The sequence below is a fragment of the Falco cherrug genome, chromosome 6, assembly GCF_023634085.1.
Source record: "Falco cherrug isolate bFalChe1 chromosome 6, bFalChe1.pri, whole genome shotgun sequence".
Taxonomy (NCBI): domain Eukaryota; kingdom Metazoa; phylum Chordata; class Aves; order Falconiformes; family Falconidae; genus Falco; species Falco cherrug.
In genome coordinates this window covers 71,571,274-71,598,180 of record NC_073702.1, presented here as the reverse complement: position 1 = coordinate 71,598,180, position 26,907 = coordinate 71,571,274, and the positions used below count along the sequence as shown (strand labels likewise).

The 26,907-nt window shown below is 40.7% G+C and overlaps 1 protein-coding gene across 2 annotated transcripts in view; it reads left to right on the top strand.

Moving 5' to 3' along the window:
- The window catches only part of MSRA (methionine sulfoxide reductase A), a 293,463-nt gene that overhangs the window by 101,758 nt on the left and 164,798 nt on the right, over positions 1–26,907 (top strand). For both annotated transcript variants that reach the window (XM_055714952.1, XM_055714951.1), the window contains exon 2: positions 15,810–15,878. In XM_055714952.1, the coding sequence (XP_055570927.1) occupies positions 15,810–15,878 (69 nt within the window). The remainder of the gene's footprint in view (positions 1–15,809; positions 15,879–26,907) is intronic.

Genomic DNA, 26,907 nt, shown 5'->3' with positions numbered 1-26,907 from the left:
CCCCCGGCCTCCCCCTGCCCTGGCCTGGGGGGCTGCAGGGCCGCGGCTCCCCCCTGTGCTCGCTCCTCTCTCCGGTCCCACCTGCAAAGGGGGTTTTTCCCCTTACCCCAGGGGCGCTCCCACCATCGCTGGTGGGTCAGCCCTTGGCTCCATCTTGGAGCCGGCCGGCATCGGCTCCATGGGACACGGGGGAAGCTTCCAGCAGCTTCTCACAGAAGCCACCCCTGTACCCCCGGCTGCCAAAACCTGGCCACGCACACCCAGCACAGAGGTTTGTAACACTGTTCACATCTTTATTTTTGCCATTGGATGATGAGCTTCTTCAACTATTAAAGTCACAAATCCCTTTTTTTTGAAAAAGAAAAGCCACTTGGCCTAACCTTGGCGCTCTCTCATCCCGCCCTTTCTGTGCCGACAGGGGTGTATGACCAGGAAAAGGCTGACGTTCACCCGGAGCAGATTGCAAGGGGAGCCCTGGGCCCGTCAGGCTCGGCTGAGCGTTGGGTCTGGTCATTTATCACTGTCAGTGGGCGGCGGGGAGAGGCACTGGACCATTCCTGCTCATCTGCTGACTGACAGCTGACTGGAGCCTCATGCAACCTCCAGGCAGATAATCTGCCATCGAGGGGGAGTGTGTGCGAGGGAGATACTCTATCACAGGCTGCATGCTGCTTCTTGCTCAAAGCTACTGACATCTTCACAAGGCAAAAAGAAATGTCAGTTGTGCTTTAAGGGGCTGCGGTGTATTGTAATGCTTCGCTAAAACGGTGCTGTACCTCATTTCCATGGTTTCGTGTAGATCCGTTTTTAAAAACAGATTAATGGCGTGGTGGAGACGTGCAGTCAGGCACAGAAATGATAATGCGATGGCAGTGTTCAGATGAGAAAAAACGCTGTTTGTTTCACCTATCAATTTAATTCGCAGGACTGCAGATATGCTGCAAAGCGGCGTAATTGTTCAAAAATATCAAAACCCACCCTGCCAACTATAGGCCTCTGAGTAAGCCTACATATTTAAGCAGTGGTAAAACTATCTTGTGAGGGAAATCTGAAATTAAAGCAAGAAAAATCTAGTAAGTAAGGATTGATACTATTCCTGCAGTGTTTTGTGCCAGAAATGCTTCCTGTAGGTGCTAATTTAGAGCAGTGCTCTGCAAGATAGGCTCCTGAACGGGTGTGAGGAGATCCTCTTCTCAAAAATCCGCACTCTACCACCTAATGAAAATTTCTGTGTCTTTAATTTTGTCAAGCTTAAACTCGAGGTTTTATTGGCTTTAATTTGCTATTATTTTTATTAACAGTATCTATTTTTGCTATTCATTACAAATCATATGCATTAACTTAACTGGGGAACATTTTAATTGAGCACTGCTGGAGATTTTCCAATAAATTAACATTACATACTTTTAACAGATGTCTGAATTAGACATTGTTATTAGACATTGTAATTAATAGAAGTATTACTCAAATTAAAATCTCAGGGCCTTCGAAAAATTAAATTGCAGGTGACTGAGTGATGTTAACTCATTAATAGAGTGACTGTTGAAGTGCCTCCGTTGGGTTCTATTAGGCCAATAAACACCGTTTCCCAAGTAGCTGGAGAGGGAGTTGGACAAACTCTTCGCTATAGGGGACTGGGAATCAAGGCATGTTTTACCAGAGATGTTGTGCAGTCCTTTAACCTGTCATTGTGTTATTGGTGTGATATACATAAGAATACCTTTCTGGGATGGTTGTTGTAAAGTTTTAGTATGTTGGTTAGATTTTTTGTGGGTATGAAAATGACAATAGGCCTGGTTGTTCACTGGCTTGGATCTTCAAAGTTATTTTTTCCGTTTTTCATGGAGAACGAATAGAAAGCTGGTATAAACCAGGACATTTGTGCAAGGAAGAATCAATCCCCCTAAAGGTACAAAGTATCAATGAGTTGATGGAGAAAAGTATGAGTGGCTCTTCTTTGGTATTGCTTCTCTAAGTGAACAAAAACAGACAGTTGGAATTAATTTGATATCTAATACAGATACCTTTATCTGAGCGAACCACTGTAGAATCCTTCATACTAATTGGGGAAAAAGTCACCTGTAGGTTAAGATTCATCTCTTCTGTATGTGAATGCCTAAAAGCAAATGAACTGCTTAATACTACATATATATTCCCATCAGTCCAGGTGCTTTGGGTGAGAGGAACCTTTCCTGAGTCAAGCTTTTTTCCATATTGTATTTCAGAAAAAACAAAGAAGTTGCATGTAGACTGATCTTATCAGCTTGAACAGCATGTTTTAGTGCACTATTAAAATATTGTAATATTAGTCATAGAAGTCTGCAGTGGAAAGGCAGTGTTTCTCTGTGGGTCCCTCCACAGGAAAAAAAAGTTGTGAGTTATATCTCTGTGTACGTAATTAAAGACTTGAAAAGCCACTGCTCTACTATTTATCTCCAAATTCATGGCCAGCCATGAATTTCAAAGGGATTTTCCCACTTTGAACATGTATGTGAATGTACAGCAAAAATTATCTTGAGTCTAATTTTGAGAAGCTATGAACATAAAAAATCAATAATAGCTCGTCAGTGTTAAGATACCCAGTATCAATTGGCACAAGGCTTAACTGCTCTCATGCTGAGCCCTCAGAAACTGAGCATCCTAAATCAAAAGTCACATTTAGAAGGCTATTTATGTAAATATTAATGTGTAAAAGGAAATGATAAAAAAGTAACCTTCTTAAAAGCAAGTTGGGGGATTTTATCATTAGGTCTGTGCTGTTTACTGTACCTAGCTTTTCTTTGCATGGGCTAGCCTAGAATTTAGCATTTACATTGCTGGTTCACAAGCAAGATGTTATCACAGAATCACAGAACGGTTTGGGTGGGAAGGCACCTTACAGACCACCCAGTCCCACACCCCCCCAGCCCCGTCCAGCCTGGCCTTGAGCACTGCCAGGGATGGGGCACCCACAGCTGCTCTGGGCAGCCTGGGCCAGCGCCTCGCCGCCCTCACAGGGAAGAATTTCTGCCTCATCTCTCATCTCCATCTCCCCTCTCGCATGTAAAGCCATTCCCCCGTGTGCCATCGCCACCTGCCCTTGCCCAAAGCCCCTCCCCAGCTTTCTTGCCGGCCCCTTTAGGCACTGGCAGGTGCTCTAAGGTCTCCCCGCAGCCTTCTCCTCCCCAGGCTGAGCCACCCCAGCTCTCCCAGCCTGTCCCCACAGCAGAGCTGCTCCAGTGCTCTGATTATCTTTGTGGCCTCCTCTGGACCAGCTCCAACAGGCCCGTGTCCTTATGTTGGAGGTCCCAGAGCTGGATGCAGCGCTGCAGGGGGGAGCCAGACAGTGCCAGGAGGCATACCAACAGAGATTATATCCCCACCAGCAGTCTCTAGAAGAGAAGCTGAGGGAACATGGATGCCCAGTCTGGCCATTATAAGAATTTATTTCTCCCATGAGTCTTCTGTCCTTCCCTCATGGGCCGTGGTCTCTGCCCTTTTAGACAGTTTCCCCCCTTTTTTTCCTCAAGAAAGATTAGGGCACAAACTCTTCTTCCATTTATAAGAAAACCGTAGTATTCCTGGAGCTCCTTTGTGGCTCTCTGTGCTTCATTGCAGAATTTCTGCCTAGAGCTTTGTGCTAGTTTTCATTTTTCATGGTGTACACATGATGTCCCAGTTGAGTATCCAGTACATGTTTTATTCATGTGCTTTTCACCCCTTCTTTGAGATCATTAATAAAGCTGCTAAATAAACCCAGGCTTAGCAATCCTTCTTGCCACACCCCACTGGACATCTCCTCCCAACTTGGTTACACTGTGTTTGTCATCGTCCTTTGTTTGGATCTCTTGTTTTTCCAGCCTATCTGATAATAGTCTTACCCAGATCGGTATAGATAAGGGTTTCAAGCTGGATTTTGAAAGGCATTGTCTCTTAATTCTGAAATAAAGTCCAGTTGTATTTTATCAGCTTCATTAAATTCCTAGACTAACGACCAGGTGCTACTGGCACGGCCCGAAAGGCAATAATGGATTGTTTGTGTTTGGTGGATAACTCAATGCCATGCTCTTCTCCAGGTTTAGACCTTTTTCTATGCATTCAGTGCATTGCTGATCATTACAGGAAGTAAAAAAATGATGGTGTGCTGCTATTATTTTCTCAAATGTTGACCTGTTCTTGTGCAGAAAGGGATAATTACCAATCCAAATTATTTAACAGCTATGCATTGGGTCCCACTTAGTAAATGCAACACTGTTTTTATCATTTTATTTTGGATTACCAGACAATGATGCAGAACTGACAGCTGAAATCTCTGTAGGTCAGTATACTGGCAACCTGGCTATCTCTTACATACAAGCAAACTTTAAACTAGTGTCAGGTTTTTCATGTGCATTTCTGTAACTAGAAGAAGCTTAAGGAAGGAGATAAGGAGGTAGCTGTGGTTTTGTTGATGGAGATCTCCCAGCTATGAAGGGAAGTAACATAGAAATGATGAGGAAACTTGTAAAGAAGCATCAAGAGTTATGGCTGGCTTCTCAGAGTGATTAGAGGAACATGACATTCAGCTTGTTCATGAAAGATGGTCTTGGTCTTGGTCTTGGTCTTGGTCTTGGTCTTGGTCTTGGAAAGATCATCTTGGAAAGATGGCAGCATGGTCTTGGTCAGGAGGGCCGTGAAAGCAAACAAGTAACTTCTGCTTGGTGCAATAGAGAAGCAGTTTGAAGAGGAGAGTGACGTTGTGAACTGATGGACTAGAACAGTGTTCTTTGCAGCAATATTTTTAGGGAATTTTAGTGCTCTAGAAAGCCTTTCTTAGGTTTCAAGGAAAGCATATTTTAGAGATAAAGCTGGGAGATAATGAGAATCTAAAGAAAAGATGTATATGTACATGTAGACAGTGGAGCCATTGTAGAGGTATCAGGAAAGTAAAATCTTGACCATTTGAACATTGCCTGTCTTTTTAGAAGAAGTTATATTTGTGTTTCTTGTTTCATTTTTGATTTTTGAATCTAGGTGCTCTCCGTTTTTTAATCTCCTAACAGGCAGGTTAAAAAGCATAGGTTTTAAAAATGAAAACTAAGATTTCTATGTTATGTCATAACTCCATGAGTTTGGCTTTTGGGAAGTGAAATGATGTGACAGTCCCCCAGATACCACAAGAGTTGACTACTGTGTGTACCTACAATGTTTCCGTCAGTGTTACCTGTCTGAACTGGGTGGACACTGTATTGATTAGGTCTGTTACTGCAGTACAGCAACAAAAAAGCCTGTGAGATAGGCTGCCTTCTAGCAACCCTTGTAGATACGATTGTTACAGACTCAGAATCATAGATTTGTTTAGGTTGGTGTCGTGATTTTCATCTGCTACTGTTTCCTTTGCTATTTTGATCATGTATTTTACCGTTAATGTTTGTCCTGGTTCATAACCTATAATCTCCATTGGTGTCAAGGCCATATTTTAATAAATATGTATATACACAAAGGCATATATAATCCTCCCACTGAGTAGATCGTTAATCTCAGTTATATTACTGCAGGTGATATAGGTGGAATTCATCAGAGTCTGTCACTAGTTTCCTTATAATCAGTTCTCAGAAACTGACATTTTTACATATGACTCATTTTGTCCTGAAGAAAACATACAAAATATGTCAGATGAATCACCACAGAAGTGTCTGGTTCTTTCCGGAATACAGAAGGATCCAAGTCTGAATACTCAGATGCAGATATCCATTGTAGATGACTAAAGCCAAGTGGCATGAATCCCAATTTAAGCATATTTAATTCAACCATATTGTATCTATCCCAAAACTCAAAAGTTAAAGACCTGTCGTACAGAATCAGAAAAGGCATCAAGCAGCACATGTGGATACTGTAGGATGTGAGTGGTCTTGTTTAGCTAGGTCTCATGTACTTTCTGTGTGTGAAAGTCATATAATCATAATCATAGCATTGTTTAGGTTGGAAAAGACCTTTAAGATCATCGAGTTAACCCAGCAGTGCCAAGCCCACCACTAGCCCATGTCCCTAAGGACCACATCTACACATCTTTTAAATCCCTCCAGGGATGGTGACTCCACCACATCCCTGGGCAGCCTGTGCCAGTGCTTGACCACCATGTCCCAGTGCTTGACCACCCTTTTGGTGAAGATATTTCCCCTAATCTCCAACCTAAACCTCCCCTGGTGCAACTTGAGGCCATTTCCTCTTGTCCTGTCACTTGTTACTTGGGAGAAGACACTGACCCCGCCGGCTACAGCCTCCTGTCAGTTGTAGAGATTGAGAAGGCCCTCCCTGAGCCTCCTTTTCTCCAGGCTGAACACCCTCAGTTCCCACAGCCGCTCAATGGTGCATGGCTTTGTCTTCTTGAAAGCAGTAAGTCTGTGATTCTAGTTTCTAGGATACTTTCCCCTGGTCATACCTCAAATACACACCTGATCCTCATATTTTCCTCTCAACCCCCATCATCCTCTGTCCCAGCTGCCATGTACCCACTACCCCACACCCTGTATGTACGTCTGCTCTCTCTCTGGTCTTATGCAGAGCCCTACAGCTGGCTTTTCCCTTTGCCCTGCACATGCTCCTATAGCCTATCTACCCCGTCGCACACAGGGTCTCCTCTGACCTTGCAGCCCATCTTTCACACATACCTCTCACACTGTGCAGCCTGCTTCCCTTGTGGTCCATAGCTGTGTGACATACTGCTTCCTATTAGCACAGTCACACAGCTACAGGCACAGCTGTTCAGCCACTAATCTGCAAACCCCGGTAGACTGGAAATTTCAAGATCACTGTTTTTCTTCCTCTGCATCTCCACTGTGCTCTTCTAGGAAATGAATTCATTTTCCTTTTAAAAAAATTATTTTCATGTCATTCCTGTTGGTACATTTCCCAGTAAGAACTGCAGAACAAATCAGTGTGCAATAATCTCACCTTTGTTCATTAAATAGAACCTATGTTTTTTGAGTAGTCCATGTGTTTTGGAGTTTGAACTGACACACTGTGCTAGGATGCATCACATTTTGTAGCATCAATCAGTTTCTGTGTAATAATCTGTTTGATAGAACGGATGCAGCAGAACACAGTGTGTCACTTTGTGAGACGTCATCTCCAGAATACATTTCAAAACTGTTTTCAGCTACCACTCTTCCTTTCCTGACCTATTTTAATAAGCTAAGTTATTTATTTTTCAACGAAATTTGTAATTAATATTTTCCACTGAATGATATCAAGCTTTTTAAATAATAGCTGGGAACTACCATGTGACAGCAATAGCACAATACTACAAATAGTTGTAGGCAGTGAATTACCATTACATCGCTGACCTCTCTTTTTAATTGGTAATGAATTGACAGCTGATCTCCACTGACTGACAGAGGACAGAACTAGAGAATTGAGAGGTGAAAGAAACCCAGTAGATCATGTACGCCATCTCCCTGCCAATGCTGAGAACCAAAATGACATGTCAGAGTTGGAAACATAAATGACTGGGTCTGGACAGTAGTGTCCCTGTGCTGAAAATATCCTTTGGGAGACAAAGTGATTTAAAACATAACATTTCGGGTTTCATCTGATAAGACATTAGATTTTCTTATTACACAGGAGCTTGCAGAACTGACAGTTCTGCTCATTGAACTAGACCTGAAAATAAAGAAGAGCTTCTATTTCATCACCAGCTATGAAGAATTTATGGATGAAATTCTGCCATAAATTCCACATCTGATACCACTGTTAGCTCCACAGAGGCCTGAAGTGGAGCAGCCCTCTCCCTCTTGTGCCTCTCCTCAGTCCTCTAAGAGCATGCCCCTGGTGAAGCTATGCTTTCATGGATTTTTCTCATTGAGTAGATTTTTGAAATCCCCAAAACGATGACGAGAGGCTCCACCTTCAGGGACAAGGATGAATGGTTGGTTTTAGACAGGTTAGGTTGGAAGTAGGGGCATTTAGTAGGTAATTCCTGTTCCTCCAGCAGCACTACCTACAAGCTTTCCCTTTAACAGCCACTGACTTCCCCTCTGTCCTTTCCAGATCATTCTGAAAGCATTGCAAAAGCATTTTCTGATATCCAGGAGATCTTGGGAGAGGGGACGGAGAGAAATAAGATGCAAGATTTCCCCTCGGGCTAAAGAAGTAAGGATCTGTCTGGTTCAGTATTAATGACTGCAACAATCCTGTCCTTGTACAGTTTATAAAATCCTCATATATGACATAATTTGGTACACAGTGCATGTGTAACTCCTCCTGGCATACACATCACATATCATATTAGAAAGCTAAACTGTTTTTTTTTAAGGAAATGTCTTCCAAGTTATGAAATAGGTAAACGGTGAAAAATTTGGAATTTATGCTTTTGTCTGAACGAACTATCAAGCTTACTCCTGCAATAAACTGACAAAACAATCCAAGTAACTGTTTTGATGAAACTATCAGCCATGCCTGCTGAGAATGATAGGACAAAAAAAAAAAAAGATTCTGGTTCTGTGACAGCTAGGCTTTCAAACCAGAATTTAGTCAGGTTGACTTCAATTGGGATGAATCAATTGTGAAAAGATTTAGTAATTGAAAAAAATATATCTTTAACAATTACTGTTAAAAGATTTAACAGGGGTAAGGTACAGTGAACCCCCCCACCCCCAATCTTCTTAGGTTTAAAAAGTCAGGCTTCAAGGTTTGTATTTAGGTATATAAATGAATGTCCCATTTTTTCAAACGTACTGGCCAGTTGTGGCTTTCAGTGAAGTTAATAGAGATTCTGGAAGCCCAGAAGTTTTCAGAATGAGGTGATTTACTTGGCTGCCTCATTTTAGGCACAAATACAATAAAGATCAGATCCCTGTTTTCTAAAGCAGATGAGCGAAGTGCAGTGAAGCTTTCATCAGATGACATGTAAATATACTGAAATAGAATTCTGTTTTAAAGTTATGGAGTAAGTTTTATACTTGAAAATGTGAATAATGCATTTGTTACTGTTTTTTAATTCCACAGGCCATGTAGCCTAATGGAAGTGTACATTTTAGTAGAGTTAGTTTGCTGTTAATAAATTAAGTGCTGCCTGTAGACTTCAATATAACAGGATATGATGATTTGAAAAAATGAGCAGGTATCTACTTCATTCTCTGTTGACATGTACTGGTTAAATTAAATGGTTAAATTTAAAAGAAAATATTTGTTTGGAAAATATTGGTAAGTAAGGCTAATTTTGCTTCCTTTGAACTGTGTTTTCATGTGTTGCCCGTGTTAAACTTTTACCCAAGGACAGTGAATTTCTTATGTTTACTACTCATTCTTCTTTAGCTTAGTATTTATTCTTCCTCTTTGGTGACCCTTTCAGACCTTTTATTCATTACATCTTAAATGGTAACACTGCACTGACAAACTTCCACCATTTTTTTTGAAATCTTGTAGTCTTTCACTGGAAATAAAAATTAGGTAATTTCTTGTTTACCGGACAGAAAAGAAACCCACTGGCCTTCAATTATGTCCTGTATATTGATGGTGCACCACAGTAAAAAGTGTTATATGAAAAAGCAGTAGGGGATGATCAGGCCTGATAGCCCATGTATCTCGCAGTGGGTTAGCAATCATGCCACGAGGAGCTTGAATGTCTTACATCTCACAAAGCACTTCACTTGTCTTGTGCTACGGGTTAGATTTGTTGTTACATCAGTTTTCAGACTGCTGATAATTCTGTCTTCTCCTAAGGCAGTAAAACTTCCTCAGCCATCACAGCAGCAATGAATCTGATGGCTTCTCCTTGTAGCATTCATTTCACTGTGGTCTTTCTGGAGTGTACAAACTCTGACACTGAAGTTAAACTTGGGTATTCAATGAATTTTTAAATAAAAGAACTTAGCAGCTGTAGGCTACAGTGAAATGCCATCAGTCTGTCTCCGTTTTATGAGTTTTCAAAGAGTGTCTGTCATCCTACAGTTCATTACTTTGCTTTAGAGAGGTGGAGTTGTGCCGTGGATGACATACTCCTCTCACATCCGAAATTCAGGAAGCATTAAAATAACTTGCTTATTCAATGCTGAACATTTTTCTTCACCCGTCTTTATTTAGATGAAAGCAGTCTTTTTCACACAGGCCTGGCCCTTAAGTTTTATGCCCCTTTATTGCATCCAAACTTTTGTCTAAAATGAATATGACAACTATGCTAAATATTACATGGGCATGACATGCACAGCTACCACTCTGCAAAGTGAGCAGTGCTTTTATGTTTCGTTGGTGCCCATCTGCAACTCTTCTATGTATTATGACTTAAGTGCCACTTTTGGAAATAATAACCACCGAGTTATTTTTATAACTGTTTTACACAATTCTTATATCTCCTGACCTGCTTTCTCTGTTACTGGTCCAGAATTTCCAGCCTCTTGGTGATCTGGCTGCCACATCAACAGCTGAGTGAGCGTTTGGTATAGCTAAAAGAGAAAAGACCTCCACCATGGTGGTGTGATGGAAACGGCAGCAAAAGGAGTCAAGGCACAACAGAAAGGGGAAAGGAGGTTTTAGAGCAGAAGCTGGTTTGCTTTCAGAAGTTCCTCCCTTGCTCCATCACTGCTTATCCCTTTTCCTCCTCTTCTCCCAGTCTACCATCATGTTTGTGCTTGTAGGATGTGGAGGAGGCACCTGGTAATTGCTTAATCAGCTATTTTCAATTCAATTCCTGGCCGCACTTACCATGGAAAATTAACAGTCCTTGTGTGTAAATATGACCCCTGCTCCTGGATTAATTTGATTATGTAAGAATCTCATTTTTCATTTAAAAATAATAACTTTCTGGCTGCACTGATAAAACAAGTTTGGATATGTAGTCTAGATAGTCCCTAATGGTTTAAAAATCAAAAGATAACTATGAAGACCATATGAATCTCTTGCTAATAAAAAGTAAATGTTCTCAAATCTTTACTATGATTGCTTGAGACTGAATATTTTGAGACCAGAAAATTTCTGATTTTCACTCAATGCTGGATCAGCATTCTCTGAAAGTCAAATCTTTTTAAGCACCTTCATTTGCGCCCGCAAACAGAGAACTCATGTTCATTAATGACTGTGTGAAACTTAATGCAGAGTTCCTCTTGGATATCTTCAGTTATGCAAAATGCCTTGCCTAGCCTTTCTGCACTGCTGATTTAATTCTTGGTATAACTTCCATTTTGTCTGTACTACTGGGAGAGAGGATTTTGCCTATGAGTGACTGGCTGCTCTGCATTGGACCAGTGCTTTTAATTTGGCATATTTAAGAAAGCAGCACTGACTTCAGCCTCTAATAGTTGGAAGTTCAGTTCTGTTAAAGGTCTGATAAGTGGTATAAATTTTGTGGCAACAACTTGATTAGGAATCTAACATAACAGCAGCGTGCTTTTATTTAGCTGAGCTTTAAATTTCCTCTGGGCTTATAGCAGAAAAGTAAATCTGTTTGGAACCTAAGTCAAGCTGGTTTGAAAGGAAAGATTTTTTATAAAACTTTCTCATTTGAACATCTTTCATTGTTAAATTAATCTATTATCTATCTAATGATACAATTGACATACATGGAACTGAGAAGATAAAGAAAGTGTATATTAATAAATTAAAATGTGCCAGCAAACAGGTCCAGGCACTGGAACGTCATTGTCCACGCTGGTAAATTGCTAGGATAGGCTCTAACATGTTTTCAGCTGGGCTAATTAACACTTTTCTCAAATAGTTTCTAGATAGGACTTGTTTATTTTGAGTGTACTAGTACAGATAATGCCTGATCCACGTGTGAACAGAACTTTACTTGAAGTTAGTGAATCTTTAGCAATGGGCAATTGTAGGACTATGTTATAAATTAACTGTGCTAGGACTATATGGAATGATAGGCTGCAAACACTGAATAGTGCCAAAGAAATACCGAGGACCTGTTTAGCAATTTTGATTATCTTTCCAAATAGTATGCTGTTTCACAGATACAGAGGGACTGTGAAGGATTATTTCTATAAAAACCCTGAGAATCTAAGGAGAGCGGGCCAGACGCTGCATCTGTCTAAAACAGACTTTGCCTGAAGCTGAAGTTGAATGTCAGGACCTCCAGGATATGTATTGCTTTCAGGGCATGCTACTTCTGTTCAGCAGGGAGCAAAGTATGTTGCAGGTATCTCTCAGGCTTAGTTTGAAAAATGGTGGAGAGCCTTTGCAGTTGAGGGTGGAGCAGCATTTGGCAGTTTTGGGAAGAAGTCTCCCGTTGTTTGGTTGTGAATTTAAGTTCATTAAAATGCTGACAGCTCGAATATCAAATAAAAGAGAAATAAAAATTTATTCCTTACCAGTTGGCTTTCTGTTGAAATGCTGAGGGTCAAGAAGATCAAGAAAATGACATGAAGACATCCATGTCCTCCCAGTTCTACTTTTCCAAGAGCCTGAATGCTGTTGTAGTCCACCGAAGGATTAACCCTGTAAACACTGACAGCATTAGAGTGAGATGTTTTGTTTTCACCACTAGGAAGATGAAGTTAACTTCTTCCAGCCAGTTCAGTGTTCACTGATAATCTTTCTGTGTTTCTGTAACAACAGTTTTTATCTTACTTATTGTAAGCCCTTGTCTCTGGAATGGCGATATTCTTTCTGTTGCCAAGTTACAGGGAAAGCCCTTCTAATTTTTTTTCCAGTTCCATGGGGCCAAAGTATTTCTAATTTTCTGGAGCTACTCCATCCGATTTATAGGTGAGAACTAAAGCTTATGTTTTCACAAGAAAAAACTGTTCAGTGAAAAGCCCCAAACTGCAATGTTCTGTGAATAGTGTACTTGTTGAGAGGCTCTTTATGCTCGTGTGTTGTTACTTTCTTTCCAAAGTTGTGTCTGTGTTTTGTGAATGTCCTTTTAAATTTGGGGTTTTTTTACTGTTTAGTGCATCTAGGCAGGGAATACTGGGAAAACTGTAAGACAAAGTATGAATAACGAGAAGATGTATTATTTTATCTGGGTAAGATCTTTGAAACAAAAGTATGAAGGCATTGGAAGAGAACTTGAGAACTCTGAAAATATTACTTTAATTCAAGCCCATCTCACCTCTAAAAGTTTAATTTTAATACATTGAAAGCCTCACCATTTGGAATGATAGCTACTTCATATATCATATATGTCATTCACTCCTTAAATGAAGGCAGCTATCAGGACTGAGACAGCCTTAGTTTATTTGATCTTGCATGATGTTTCATAATTTTTCTGACTGTTCATTTCAGATGTCTGTAGGTCATGTTAGCAATACAAGCTATAGCAATCAAGGTGTTTTTTTTTCCCCAAAACCTTGTATGGCACTGGTCCACTCTGGAACCTCCCAACAGTTTCCTTCCTAAAGCCCCTCTCTTGGCTTGTGTGGCACAGAGTGTTCAATCTCCTTAAATGCAAACAATTGACTTCATGGCACCTCTTGCTCCAGCTGCAGTTAACCCTGATTTTCCCTTCTCATTGACTGTTGATAAATGGTTAATGCCAGCTGTGATTAGTACTGTGCTGTGCCTCCCTGCTAATGAAAAATATTGCTTTCAGAGAATTTTCAAGGCAATCCCATGTTCTTAATTTGCCCTGGTTTATTCCTCACCAGGTTCTGTACTACAGGAAGTAAAATAATGCACATACTGAGAAAACCTCTCGGCTTTCTCCCTAGAAACTATTTTGTGAACAGAAACCTGTATTTTGAGTTCAGGCAATTTTTTTTCTTTCCACCATTGCTGACAATGCATTTTAGTAGATCAAGAAATGAACTTGGGGATGCCAGTGAAAAGGACTGGGAGTATTTTGTTGTGGATCTCTCTATTTATTTTTTTTTTGAGGTTGGAGAGATTTTTTCCAGGTTATAAATACAACCCTTCCAGGTTATATATGCAACCCTGATTATACAATAGTGATAAGCCTATATGATCACAAGGAGTAGGATTTTCTTTATGCTGAGGAAAATACATTGGGATGAGAGAGAAGTACATTGGAATGTGAAGAATATATTAGTTTGGAAACGGAGCAGTTTCTAGCCCCTGGGAGCCATCTTGTCACGGGGGAAGTAAAGCCAGGCTTCTGCTACTTTATTATGTAGAAATAATCCCTGTGAGCACCAGCAATGCCAGAATATTGCACTTTTCTGTATTCTTTGTGTTCCTTAAGATTGAAAGTCTCAGCCTTGATTCGGCCTTTATGCAAATGCTTTGTGTAGGAGTTCTGTCTTATGTCCTCCTGTATACTTGTGCAAGGATATATAACTTAAAGTCTTAAGCCGCAGCTTGTGATAGTGTAGCTTATCTGTCTGCTTCCACAGACCAGATTTCCCAGCTGTTCTGTACAAAAAATGCTCTTTCACCTGAGAGTGGGTAGTCACACCGGCTAGAAAAGCACCGTTTAGCTAAAGTAATCCTCAAATGGACCAACTTTTCAGTTTCCATGAAAGCAGTGGGTCTACTTTTGCAAAATTGGTGTTATGCCTCAGGTTTTCTAAGAAAATGGAAGACGTTTGTCCGCAGTGTAGAGTAAGTGTCCTGTGTGAAAAACATCTCCATTGCAGAGACCTGGTGGGAGCTGGAAGGTGCTGGGGCTGCCAGCTCCAAGTCACTGAGGACAATTGCATGATGGGTTTGTTTTCACATTTTGTGCTCCTCTCCCCTTCTTGATTAAGCACTGATTAACAGGAGAGTGGGTACGTTTGGTCTGTTGCAGAGGTTTCCAAGGGTGGCAGCATTTAGCAGTGTTAAAACAGTCCGAGGTGTACCTGCTGTAAAGGGCAAGCTGGGTATGGTCTGTGATGAATGGATGTGGCATTAGAGTGTGTTGGCTAAATATTCATTTTAGCGACCGGATTGCTAGTTGTATTGGGTGTAAATGTCCAGGTTTGGGTAGGGGGAGGGTTGCAGGGGTGGCCTCTGTTGAGGAAGAGACAGGGGCTGCCCAGTGCTGGACACAGCTGGCTTGGCAGTAGCCGCACCACAGGCCACAGCTGAGCCTGCCAAGCGATGCTGGTGGCGGCCCTGGCAAAATATATGTAAGAAAGGGGAAAATGTGGTGTGGCAGTGAGGAGTGAGGGAAAACCTGTGAGAAACAGCCCTGTGAGCCTGAAGGTCAGAGTCAGGAATCAAGTGAAGTCGAGCTGGGGAAAAGGGGAGGTTGGGGGAAGGTGGTGTTTGAATCTGTCTTTGTTTCTCACTATCCAGTCACAGTTTAATTGGCAATAAATTAAATTAATTTTCCCTGAGTCAAGTCTGGGCTGCCCGTGATGGTAATTGGTAAGGAATCTCCCTGAATATTATGTTGACCCATGAGCTTTTCCATCTTGCTTTCTCCTCCCGACCTCTTAATGGGGGGGAGTGAGAGAGCAGCTGGGTAGGCGCCTGGCAGCCAGTCAAGGTCAACCTACCCCACTAGTGTAGAAAATACACAGAGTTCATGCTTGGTCATGTAAAAAAGCTGGCAGCTGAGCACCAACATGTCCTAGCAGCAAAGGAGAGCTGTGATTTCCCTCATTTTTCTGCTTGCATGAGGAGGTGGCTTTCAAGAGTACTCCACTTTTGACAGCGATTGCTACTGTATATTGCTCTGTATGTGTGTGTCACGTTAGTAGCAGCTGACTTGTCTTAACAGTATCTTAACAGTGTCTAAACTGAAATACATCTCTGCTGTATATCCTTGAACTTGTAGACAGTATTTTTGAAAAACAGACTCAGAGAGTGTGAGGTTCCAGATATTAGTGAACTGTACAGGTCAGCTTTCAGAAATCAGACTTCAGGTTTCAATAGAACTGTAAGGAAAAAAAAAAAAACCCAATTGATTTATTCAAAGCATATATTCTATTACATTTTGACTTTTTTTTTTTTTCCCCTTCTAGATAAACATCATGTCAATGGAAACAGAACGGTAGAACCTTTCCCAGAGGGAACACAGATGGCTGTATTTGGTAAGACATCAGTTTTAAAATAAAAGCTCTAAGCTGTATAGTGTTACTGCATGCCAGATTTCTTCATTTCAGCCTGAGTCCTTAGAGTTTAGAATCTGGGCTGCTATTGCCATTTTCTAATCACTACAATCAGCAAAAGCCACTGATCATTTTGGGAGATGTCCATACCCTCAAATAAATACACTGAAAGTATTTTTCTGAGTTATACAAACAGAAAATATAAACCCTTATTTTGTTCCTTCAAAATTCTGAAGTTGTGGCTTTTTATGTATGATAATTCCTGTAAGATCATTCTGTAGTTTCAACAAAATTCTGAAGATGGTCCATGATTTTCTGCACTCCAAGTTATGCAAGGAACTCAAACTCTTGGGATCTACTGTACTTGCAGGGTTGTTACCATTTACATGCCTCAAATGAAACCTGCTGTTTTGTACTTTGTGAATAGTCTCGTAGACTTCTTGTTGAGTGCCAACGGAGCTGGAAAGGTGGCCACTTGTAAAAGAGAAGATATTTAAGTTCATTGTATCTATGCTATTTTCTGTGAAAATGTAATTCTTTGTTGGTTTTATTCTGTTTTCAAACAGAGCTGTATTCACCTCTGAAATATTTAGCCTTCCTATGTGGAATGCAAAGAGCTAAGTTATCCGTGGGCACTGATTTATCATTCCAAAAAATGATCTTTTCAATTGATAATTGCAAATAATCATAGTAAGCATTAACTTTCCTGTGGAGCCAATGTTTCTGTAGTTACTGTGGTTGAAGAGGAGAAATGGTTTGGGGGTATCACCCTTCAGTTATTGTCATGGTTTCTTCAAGTTTTCTTTAGAGTTGTATTGTCTCTCTGCCAGTGTCCCCTCGTCTGTGGATTTGGGGAACATAAAAATATATTGGAGTGGTGGAACAAGAGACTGTTTGATAAACTTTTTGGAGGTAATGGAAAATGATTGTGTGTTATTTTTGAGTTTTAAAATTAAGATGGATGTAGAGATTCCTCTTGGAATTTTGTACAGCAGGCAGGTTCAGAGAGTTCTGGTACAATCTGATATTGATACTGTCTTCACTGTTTAAAAATTTTTAAATCTCGTCCTTTATTTCCTGTGTGATGGTCAGATCAGTTTTCCAGGGGTTGTGGTGGGTGTTGCTGTGAGTGCTTCTGTTGGTTATATCACTGCTGATAGTACACGATTGGTAAAATTTCATGGAAAGTAATATCCTACCTACAGAATTTCATTAGAAGAGCACAAAATCTTATTAAACAGGCTACTTTGAATCATTCCTGAGGAACTCTGTTATATTTGTATCAAGCCTGGTAACTTCCATAATTTTTAGATTGCCCTAGATTCTTCCACAAGATTTGATCACAAATGTTGGGCTAGGTGGTGAAAACTCATGCTGCTGCCATCTGTGCTGTGAATAAATGGAAAACCTACATTAGGTTTACTATTAGACCTGAAATAAAACAGTATACAAACATGACTCTGATGATAATTGTTGTCATTTGTTGGCATTGGCACCCCATTCTGATATGTGCTATAGAAAAATGGAGCTACAGTTTTTTGCTACCTCCAAGGGGGCCTTGTTTGCTGGCCCCATGTGAACGAAAGGAAAAACTGCAGTAATTCCATTAGTAATTCTCCTCAGATTGTTATTCATCCTATCCATGTGTACTCCTGTTAACAGCAAGTTCTTCGTATTTTAGGAATCTGTAAGCTAGTGGGAAGAAACTGAGCTAGTCTGAGCTGTGAGATTTTCTGACTCCACCTTAGTAAGAGAGAGCTGCTTACATCTCTTCTCCAGAAAACGTCTTTTAATTTTAATTGGGATTGCACAGGGACAAGTCTCAAAGAGCAGTAGTTACTAAGAAGTAATCCCTATCATTGAAAAGATCTGCAAAAGCTAAAAGATGCTAAATAACCATATGATTTTGTAGATCGCCTACTTGCAGAAAATTTTCCTACTGCTTGGACGGTTTTAGACTCACCACTGAAAATAACAGTATAAAATGTAACGCTGGGTTGTAAACAGTAATCCTGTCACCTGCTTGCAATATGCAGTTAGATGGCATTATGTAGCTCCATCTTTTGCAAAACCTCCTTCAAGATGCTCTTGCTAATGTTGCGTTATTTACTTTATGCTGTGACTTCTTGTTTTGATCAAGGTACTGAGTGAACGTACACAGGCCATTGTTCCTGCTGCCCTTCCATTTATAGCGGAATCTCAGAGTTTTCAAAAGGCTTTTAAAATGATCTTGAGATTCTCCCGTTGTCTGTTTAGCACCATTCAGCTGCCTAAGATGCATTGTTCATTAGAATAAAGAGATGTGTCCTTGTTTCTACACTGGTGAAAAAGCTAGATTTCACAGGTGAGCATGACTCTTTAATGGAGGTCTTTTAACGTTAACCATCCAGTGACGTCCTAATCCAGTTTCCAGGCAATACTGAAGCACTAAGAGCACAGGAGGTGCACAGGCACTGCTTACAGCCTTACTGGAGACACCGTAGAATGCGATAACAAAAATCATGGTGTCCCTTGAAGTGAAGAGGGGGGTGTATTCCCAACTTCAGTGACTGAAACAGATGAAACTCTAGATGTTAGGTGTTCGTGTTGTAGATGGTAACATACCAGCTATTCAATAAATGCCTCTCCAGAAAGTTTTCTTGGTTTTATGGCTGTAGATATTTTCAATTAAAACTGTTTTGTCTGTAGTGACTGATTCTAACCAAAAACCTAACCAAAAGACAAAACTTGAATGTATATTAGGGGGTTGACAATGTTTTGAAAAGAAGCAATTTAGGGTTTTTTGACTAGAGGTGTAAAAAATGAAAAGAAAGGCTTCAAAGCTGTAGAACATAGGCAACTTTCAATAAATTAGTATTTCCATCAGTACCGTTGATTCTTTGCATATTTTAAACAGATGTGAATGCACTGCTGTGTTATGCTGAGAAATATTTCTGGTCAGAAATTCTGAATTTTAACTGCATAGTTTTCTTATCAGCTGCTGCTTTTGCAAGACTCTGGTTTACCCCAGAGTACCTGTGTTTTCACTGTGCTTTGTATGGTGCCTTATTGCTCTAAGAGGAAGCATTGTGCATATGGTGTGTTCCAAGAAGGGCTCTTATCTACCTTTAGTAAAATCTGGCAATAGTTCAGATTTGTAATTATAACACTTCTAAAATATGGGACTAAATTGTGTTTTATTTACTTGACATATACTGGCTAGTAATGGGATAATTGGTTTCTTGATGTAAACAAAATATAGACATAAGTAGGATGTTAAGTAACGGATAAGATCTAATTACAGACATTTCTGAGTTGGCAGACACATCCAAGCTTGGTCACCTTCTGCTCTGCACTTACTAGACAGCGGCATGTTCCAGTAATTCTATAGAGCCGTATTATTGTTCTTTGCCGGAGTTATTATGTCCTGCTTATGAGATTCAGGTGTACCCTGTGCATTCCCACAATTCCCACTGCTTCCAGTGGTTATTTAAAAACTGAAACAGGATTACACCAGGACTGTCCGATCAGCACGAGGGTTTCTGAGCCTGTGCGTGTGGCCTCTTCAGCTTCCTTGGCGCTGCAGCGTCACGTGATACCTCTGCAGCTTGCTGGAAAGCTGAGCTCCTCAAGCAGGACCTGCTCTTGGGAGGTTCAACTCTTTCTAAAAAAGGCTTAATCAGGGCAACTTTTAAACTAAAGGAGAATTTAATTTGAAAGTGGGATGATATGTTTAAGAAGGGTTCACTCCTATCTAGAGGTTCTTTGACTCATTCCTAAAACAGCTAGTAGTGGCCGTGTCTGGTAAGAAAGGTGTTAAGAAGTCCTTTGGTCCGACAGTTTTTAGCTACTATGTTTTCATGATGAGCTCTGTTCTTTTCATCAGGAAAAGGAGATAATGGGAAACAAAGTTTGGACCCAAGAGAAGTACTTTTTTTGTAGACAGTGAAGACTGAACAAACAAATTTTCTCTGTTGCTCAAAGAAAAGGAAGAAAACTTTAAACCATGCTACATGTCAGAAGATATTATATCTCTGTCTGAGGAGAATGTAAAACTTCCTGATGTTGAAACAGGTGTGTGTGCTGTGACCCAAATTGGAGGAGAAACATCTACAGCAATATTACCAGATGTTACAAGGTTCACACTGTGGAAGAATTGAGAGCCAGAGGGAACATCTTCCAGAAGGTATTCGCATTTCTCATGCTAATTCTCCTTTAGCATGTTGGAAACGGGACGGAGGTGTTCTCATCAGCTGGATTTGTAAAGCACTGAAGCATGAATGCTGTCCTGTCTTCATGCGGTGGTGTAAAAATGGACACAGAACTTTCTGCCGTTCTGGAATGAGAAAACAAACCTGTGAAGAAATTGCATAACAAAAAGAGATTGATCCATCCCTAAACCAAATCATGTTCCTAGTCTTACCTTTGCTGTATGTTTATTGGAGAAATATAGCTTTATTTCCCATTTTCTTTTTGTATCTTCCAGACACTGACTTACGGCCAGTGTCTTTTTGTTGCCTTCTCCAGAGAACTAAGCACCAACCCACTCCCTGCCTGTGCTATCTGGTCCTGGTTCAGCTTGTTGCCACCACTGCCTAAACATCTTCCTCATAATCTTGCCTGAAGTATGATGCTGTGGTTTGCTGGTCAAACCTTTGGGGGCTATGTCAGCTCTAAGCGATGGCCAGGGACCATTCTCTGTTGAGGATGTACCAGTCTTACCAGGGAAGCCCTGACCTGAAAATTTTCCCCTAAGCCAGTGATAAAATAAGGTGACAAAGAGAAATAAACGTAATTCTGGGACCTTTTAAAAATAAAAATCATAATCTTCAGTTTCTCTTGTCATATAGTGTATCGTAGGCATTATGCATTAAATGCTGGTGATCTGATTCAGTAACATCATGCATCAACTTTGTGGTAGTGTAAATGGCAGAGTGCCCTGCGAGATGGACCCAGATAAATACAAAGTGCTACAGTCTGCTTGGTCTTTGCCAAGGACATTTCCTGACATTTATAAACACTAAGAAGGGACAATAAAATATCCCTAATGCAAAGTCAAAGCTGTCCTTGATCAGCACAACCCTTCATAACATTCTTTTATTTCAAAGGATCCACATCTCTTTTTCTTTCTGCTTCTGAAAACTAAAGTGATGTTGCCTTCAGACACAATATATGTCCTTCTCCATCAGGGATTTGTTTCTGTTAATTTAGCTTTCTTGAGGCAATGAAGAATTTAGCTTTGTGTGGATTCCCACTTAGACTTTGTATTGCACATTAGCAAAGATTCGGAGGTTTTTTAAAGCAAATCAGATTGCAGCTTTTCAATCAACATCATTCACCTTTAAACAGCCATTTAGTTATGTTTTTGGGACTTCTCCACTGAAATGAGTAGGAGACACAGTTAATTTTCATGGGTTTTGGGATAAGGCTCAGTGATCTCCAACAGCAGGAATACATTTTTTTTTCTTTGTGAAAAGCCAGCAAGAGCACCTAGATTACTTTAGCAATGCAGAAGCCTTGCAGAGAAGTAATTTCTTGCCAATGTTAAATAGGGATATATCAGTGACTAGGATGAACATATGCTTGGCATCATTCTGAGTTGGTTTAAGTTTGAAATAGAAGTAAATTATCCTGTTAATGACTAGAGGCTGCCCTCGTCAGATTTATGCTGCTTTGCAGGAGATATATGTGTGTATGTGTGTGTGTATTTATGTGCTGGGATATACACATATACACATTTACCATCAGCATTTATCCTTTGGTTCCTGTTAATAAAGCACAGAGCATGGTGGCATAACATAAAACATACAGAACGGTGATGATTTATTCTATTCAGCCACGAAAAATGTGATGCTAATTGTCAGTCATTACAACAGCAGAGAAAAAATATGTAAGGAGGTTTTTGGAGGGATAAAATTGTGTTGTTTTGATAATTCTAGACATACTGTGACATTTACAAAGTATCGTCAGTGCATCACACAGATCCTAATGGATTTATGGATGTGACACTGAGCGAAAATCCATATTAAAAATGTGAATTACTTATTATTGTGTTATTTGGTTTGGGATAATTTAGAGTGATTTCCCTGATTTGCAGGAGTTTTTATCACCTGATGAAGTTATTGGTGATCTCAAAAAATGTATCATTAGATACCTTGCTTAAAATCGAAGAGAAAAAAATTTCCATCTGCTTTTAAAATACTTGCTCTGAAATGCTCCTGAAGCTTGTGGGAGTCAACCAGAATCTTTATATTGATCTCGTTGGTGCTTTCAGCTCATCAGGCTGGAATTAATCTCGGTAGATTTTAGGTATGTAATCTAAAGTGGTCTTCAAGACTTTATCTCTAGTTAGAGAAAACCCAGTTGGAGGTCAGTTCGTAACAGCTGCCTCAGGAATAAATCACCCTCTCTGTAGGTGCCTTGTTCTGTCAGACACTAGCTAAACAACTAGCTTAGGCTGGGGGGGAACTGGTTAGTTTGCATAAATATGTTGCAAATGTTCTATGCCATTTGAGGTGTCCTGGGGCATTTGAGATGCCCACAGGGGTCTGGCAGGGATGATAAAGGTCTCACAGGAGATCCATAGTCTTCTGAACTAGGAGATGAAAGCCAGATAGGTTTATGTAGGATGTCCCAAATGGTATTAGAAATCTTTGTTTAGGAATTCCATGTGCAGATAAATCTAAGTGTAACATGTTATGTGAAATTGTCCTTGATCTCCAGTTTCCAAGGACACAGATCTACCTTTGTTTGTATGTGCCACTCTTATGCCGGTCCTGTGCAAAATTGCTGCATAAGGCATCTCAGATGACACCAGATGCCTTTATTTACGAATCAGTACTGAACCCTGGACCTCCACTGACCGTCGTGGAAGCTTGGACACCTTTTGTCACATGTGAACACCTATTTGTAGACATCTAAATGTAGTTGTTCAAGTCTGTGTGCTGAAACACACCCGAGAGGTCTCTATTTCAAGTGCCTGAGGTTAGCTGGGAAGAATTCGTTCTAGAGCATTTCTCGCAGGATCCCTTGTGTCCCAGTATATGCCAGGTACATCATTTACCCTTGTATTTAAAGTAATGCCTACATCATTAGAGTATTTTCGATGGCAATCTATGCTGGCTGGTACAGGCTGTCTGCTTTTTCTGGGTGACAGACACGTGTCTTTTGTCTTTAGAAGAGAGTGAAAACTCCACCCTTTAAGAGATTCAGCAGCATTTCATTCCAGGTATTTCTTCTAGAATACCGCCTGACCTGGCTCTCTGTGCAAGACACACTTCAGAAATGAAGGAAAAAATACACTTCAGCATCTACAAGAAGGAAATAATATGATCATTTTCTCAAGTAAGATAAGAACTAATCACAAAAAAATTCTGATTTGAATTGAACTGTAAGTAATTTTGAAACAGCCGTAGTTATTTGTTTGTGAGCCAGGGAAAACAGCATGCGATATGTCAGGCTTTGAGATAAAATTTATTGGTGTGTCATTGGCTTAAATCCAACATTATGCTCATAAATAATATAATCCTAATGTGACACATTTCTGCTTGAACCTTGACTGAAAATTATTGAGAATCATGTTATGAATTATGTAGCAGCAGTCACGCATTCAAGTCGAAAGGATATAACTTGGGTGAAATGCTGAGATGTATTTGTAATTAGGTACGCTGTCTAAAGACGTGTAGTTGCAGAAAGGGCAAGGTGTCTTTCTGTGGATCCAAAGGTGTACTTGGAGCCTTGCTGCAGGCTCAGGCTAATGGGCATCCAGCTTTTACTGACTCATCCTTCTGGGATGGAAAATCTGATGTGGTTGAATGTTGCTGTATCACTCTCTGGTATGTTATTAGCACTGCCTTTTGTCTCTTAATTTATACTAGCTCCATATGACCCAAGGCTCCAGACAAACCTTGACAATAATACACAGTCCAACTGCACAGCAGGGTGGGAGTAACTCAGTGTTGTTCAGTGGAATGTGCCTGACAATCCAAGAGGACAAATGTAGGGGTTTAAGCTTCAAAATGGTTATACTCAGACTCATCAAGTGTGATAGTTTTTGTCCCTGTGGTAGATAAAGAGATTATCAATTTCTTTGCTTTCTGGAGACCAATAAACCCACGATCATTTTGCTGTGCTGCTTCCTTAAAGATCTGGTATGTTTTTTAGATGTAGGAGGACTTTTGGTAGGGAACACAGTCCCTGTTCCAACCATTGTGAAGTGTGCTGCTTGGCTGTAGTGGTTATTTCTAGTCTACTACAGAAATGCACACCTGGGTTCTTCTCTTTTTTTTCCCCCTTACTGTATGCATACTGCTTTAGTCCCAGGCTGTCTTCTGGACAGAACCAATTGGTTCCCTTTGAGATGAAACCTGCACGTGGCTCTGGGAATAGTTCTCCCTGGGTACTGCTCCTTCTGATCACGCTTTAGAACGACGTGAATTTTCACTCTGCTCTATACTGTCCCCCGATATTCTCCTGGCAGCCTTGTGTCCTCAAACGTCCTGATGTGCTCTCACGCCATGCCCCAATGCATGCAGCCCCCACCCTTGTCTTATGCTTGACAGACTGACACTAATTTGAAACAAAACACTAAACTGAGAAAATGTATGTGCACACATACGTGCAACACTAATTATGCCTTAGTGCCACAGGTGGGATGTGTTTTGCATGGTAAAGAGAAGGACAGAGTTGTTGAACATGTTTCCCATGTTCGAGCTTTAGCTTTTCTTAAATTTCCGAGCTCTCAGGCCATGCTAAATTCCAAAACCAGGGAACAGCAGTTTAGGATGATAAAGGAAGCCAGGCCATGAACCACCGGTGGTACAGACATAGCCAGCCAGCTGGAGCTGACTGTAGTGTGAGAATCCAGCATCTGTGAAGAGTTTGTGACTACTCCTGACTCCTAACTAGGAGTGTACCTTCAGACAAAGAAGACTGTGTGTTAAGTGGAGACTTTTAGTATGGATTTCCTCTTGCTGGTCAAGATGTTCTGTGTCATTTCTTTTTGCTTTCATCAACAGACTTATGAATAGGTCACCCTTTCCTCGGTGCATGTGACAGGGCCAAAATGTATATTTTTATAAGGGACCTTTATACTGAATTTTTTAAATCTTCAGTTAAAATACTGCCCCTTCCCTTATTCTAAAACTAATCTTGGTCCCCTCCAGGTGTCTGTTCCAGATTACAATTATTTGTGCTTTACAGTGCCGTAGACCAAACCCAAGGGTAAAGCAAAGATGTTTGGAGCCTTGTGGCAATTTTGTTGCTTTAACAGACTTACTAACTCTATACAAATCATTTCCTAAGAATTCAGGGTACTGTGTGGATCCAGAATGTTTTTGGAGCATGTGCTGGAGCTTACAGAAGTGCTAGGTTGTTTAGAACCCGAGGCTGTAAGAGCATCTCAGATCTCAGCTGGTTGCCTTCTCCCAGGCTGCAGCCTGCTGTGAGTCTGGGGCACTTCACCGGTGACTCCATCAGTCACACTTGGCCCCCAGACCCCTTCTTATACATGGTTTTAGGAGGAGGGTAAATATATGGATTTTAACTGTTGCCTAAGCATGCAGTTCCTTTCCATGTCGATGCCTGTTGTTGGAAAGTTGAACAGGAAAGGAAAAGAGAACAAAACAGGAATCATCATCATGCCGACATACAAGCCCATGGGTTTTCCATGTGGTGAATACTGTATGCATTTCTGCGCTGCCTAGGTCAAAAGAGATCTAGCAGAACTGAAAAAAGCTCAGGGGGCAAAAAAGGTGTGGGGTATCTTCTATGCAAGGAGCAACATGGTACACTGGAACTATTCAGTGTGAAAAAGAGATAACGGGGTGCAAGAGAGCTCTACAGAGTACCGAGGGGTGCAGGGAATGCAAAAGGGAACTGATTTTGCAGAATATTTCCTCTTGTAAGAAACAGGCCAGAGGAAGGATGCAAGTGGGAGCCAGTTTCAAAATATATCAGAAAGAGCTGGAATAAAATGAAAGACTATTGGTCCCCTTGCCAAAGGATTTTCTGCATACAGAAGATTTCTCAGGTTGAAATGGGGCCAGGAGAAATAGCTGGAAGAGAGATCCACTGAGAGTTATTCAAACCACAGCAGCCTCAGGAAATCCTGCAAAAGTCAGAGAGTAGGACTGTAGTACTGGCAAACACTGTGTGTATTTGTCACTTTCTTACTCTCCCCCGAGTGCCTGCTGTTGTCAGCTGTGAGATGAATCCCTCTTATACTGTGTACTGTATACTGTATGTCATAAGTCACATATATCATGTGCGTATATCACCTATCATATCACTTTGCTTTTCCATTATTAATTAATTAAAACTGTGGGGAGTCACATAGCTTGAACCTGTGTGCTGATTTGAAAATGCAGTAATCATTGTTGAAAATGGTGTTGAAAACCATGCAGATGCAAGCCACAGCTGTCATTAGCCCACTATTGAGAAAGATTTGCAATGAGAAATAATAAATTAAAGATGCATGGGAATCTTTTTCTGCTGGACAAGTTTGGGGCAAGTTTTGCAAACTTGATACGTATTCTAGTAGTCACACCTAACCTGCTTTGAAGTTGTATGTCAGAAAAAACCCCAAAACGCCAAAGGAGGCAAAATGACTGATTGCACAGTGACTGCTGTAAAATAGGCAGCAGCTCTTTCTGGGTGCATGTCTGGCTTGTCATGGATGTAAGAGGTGTCTGTGACTCTGCGCTTGGGCAGCAGGTGGGCTGAAGGCATGGAGGGACCTCTTACTGCTTCCACGCTGGGGCAGCACCGCTCTGCCTCTGTGACTGTGGTACCCGAGTTATCCAAGCCTGGCTGGATAGCTACCGTTATCCCAAATACATCCATACAAGCACCTCTGACTGTGGTTTGCATAAGCTAGTTTATTATCTGCATCAGTGTTTGCTCTGTTGCATCTCAGACTTGTCAGTTGCTTTTTACTGCTGCATTATTCTGAAATGCAATCATAAGTAATGCATACTTCATTGCTTGTAAAAAAATACGTTAAAAAATGCTGATTCAAAACCTGTGAAGAAAG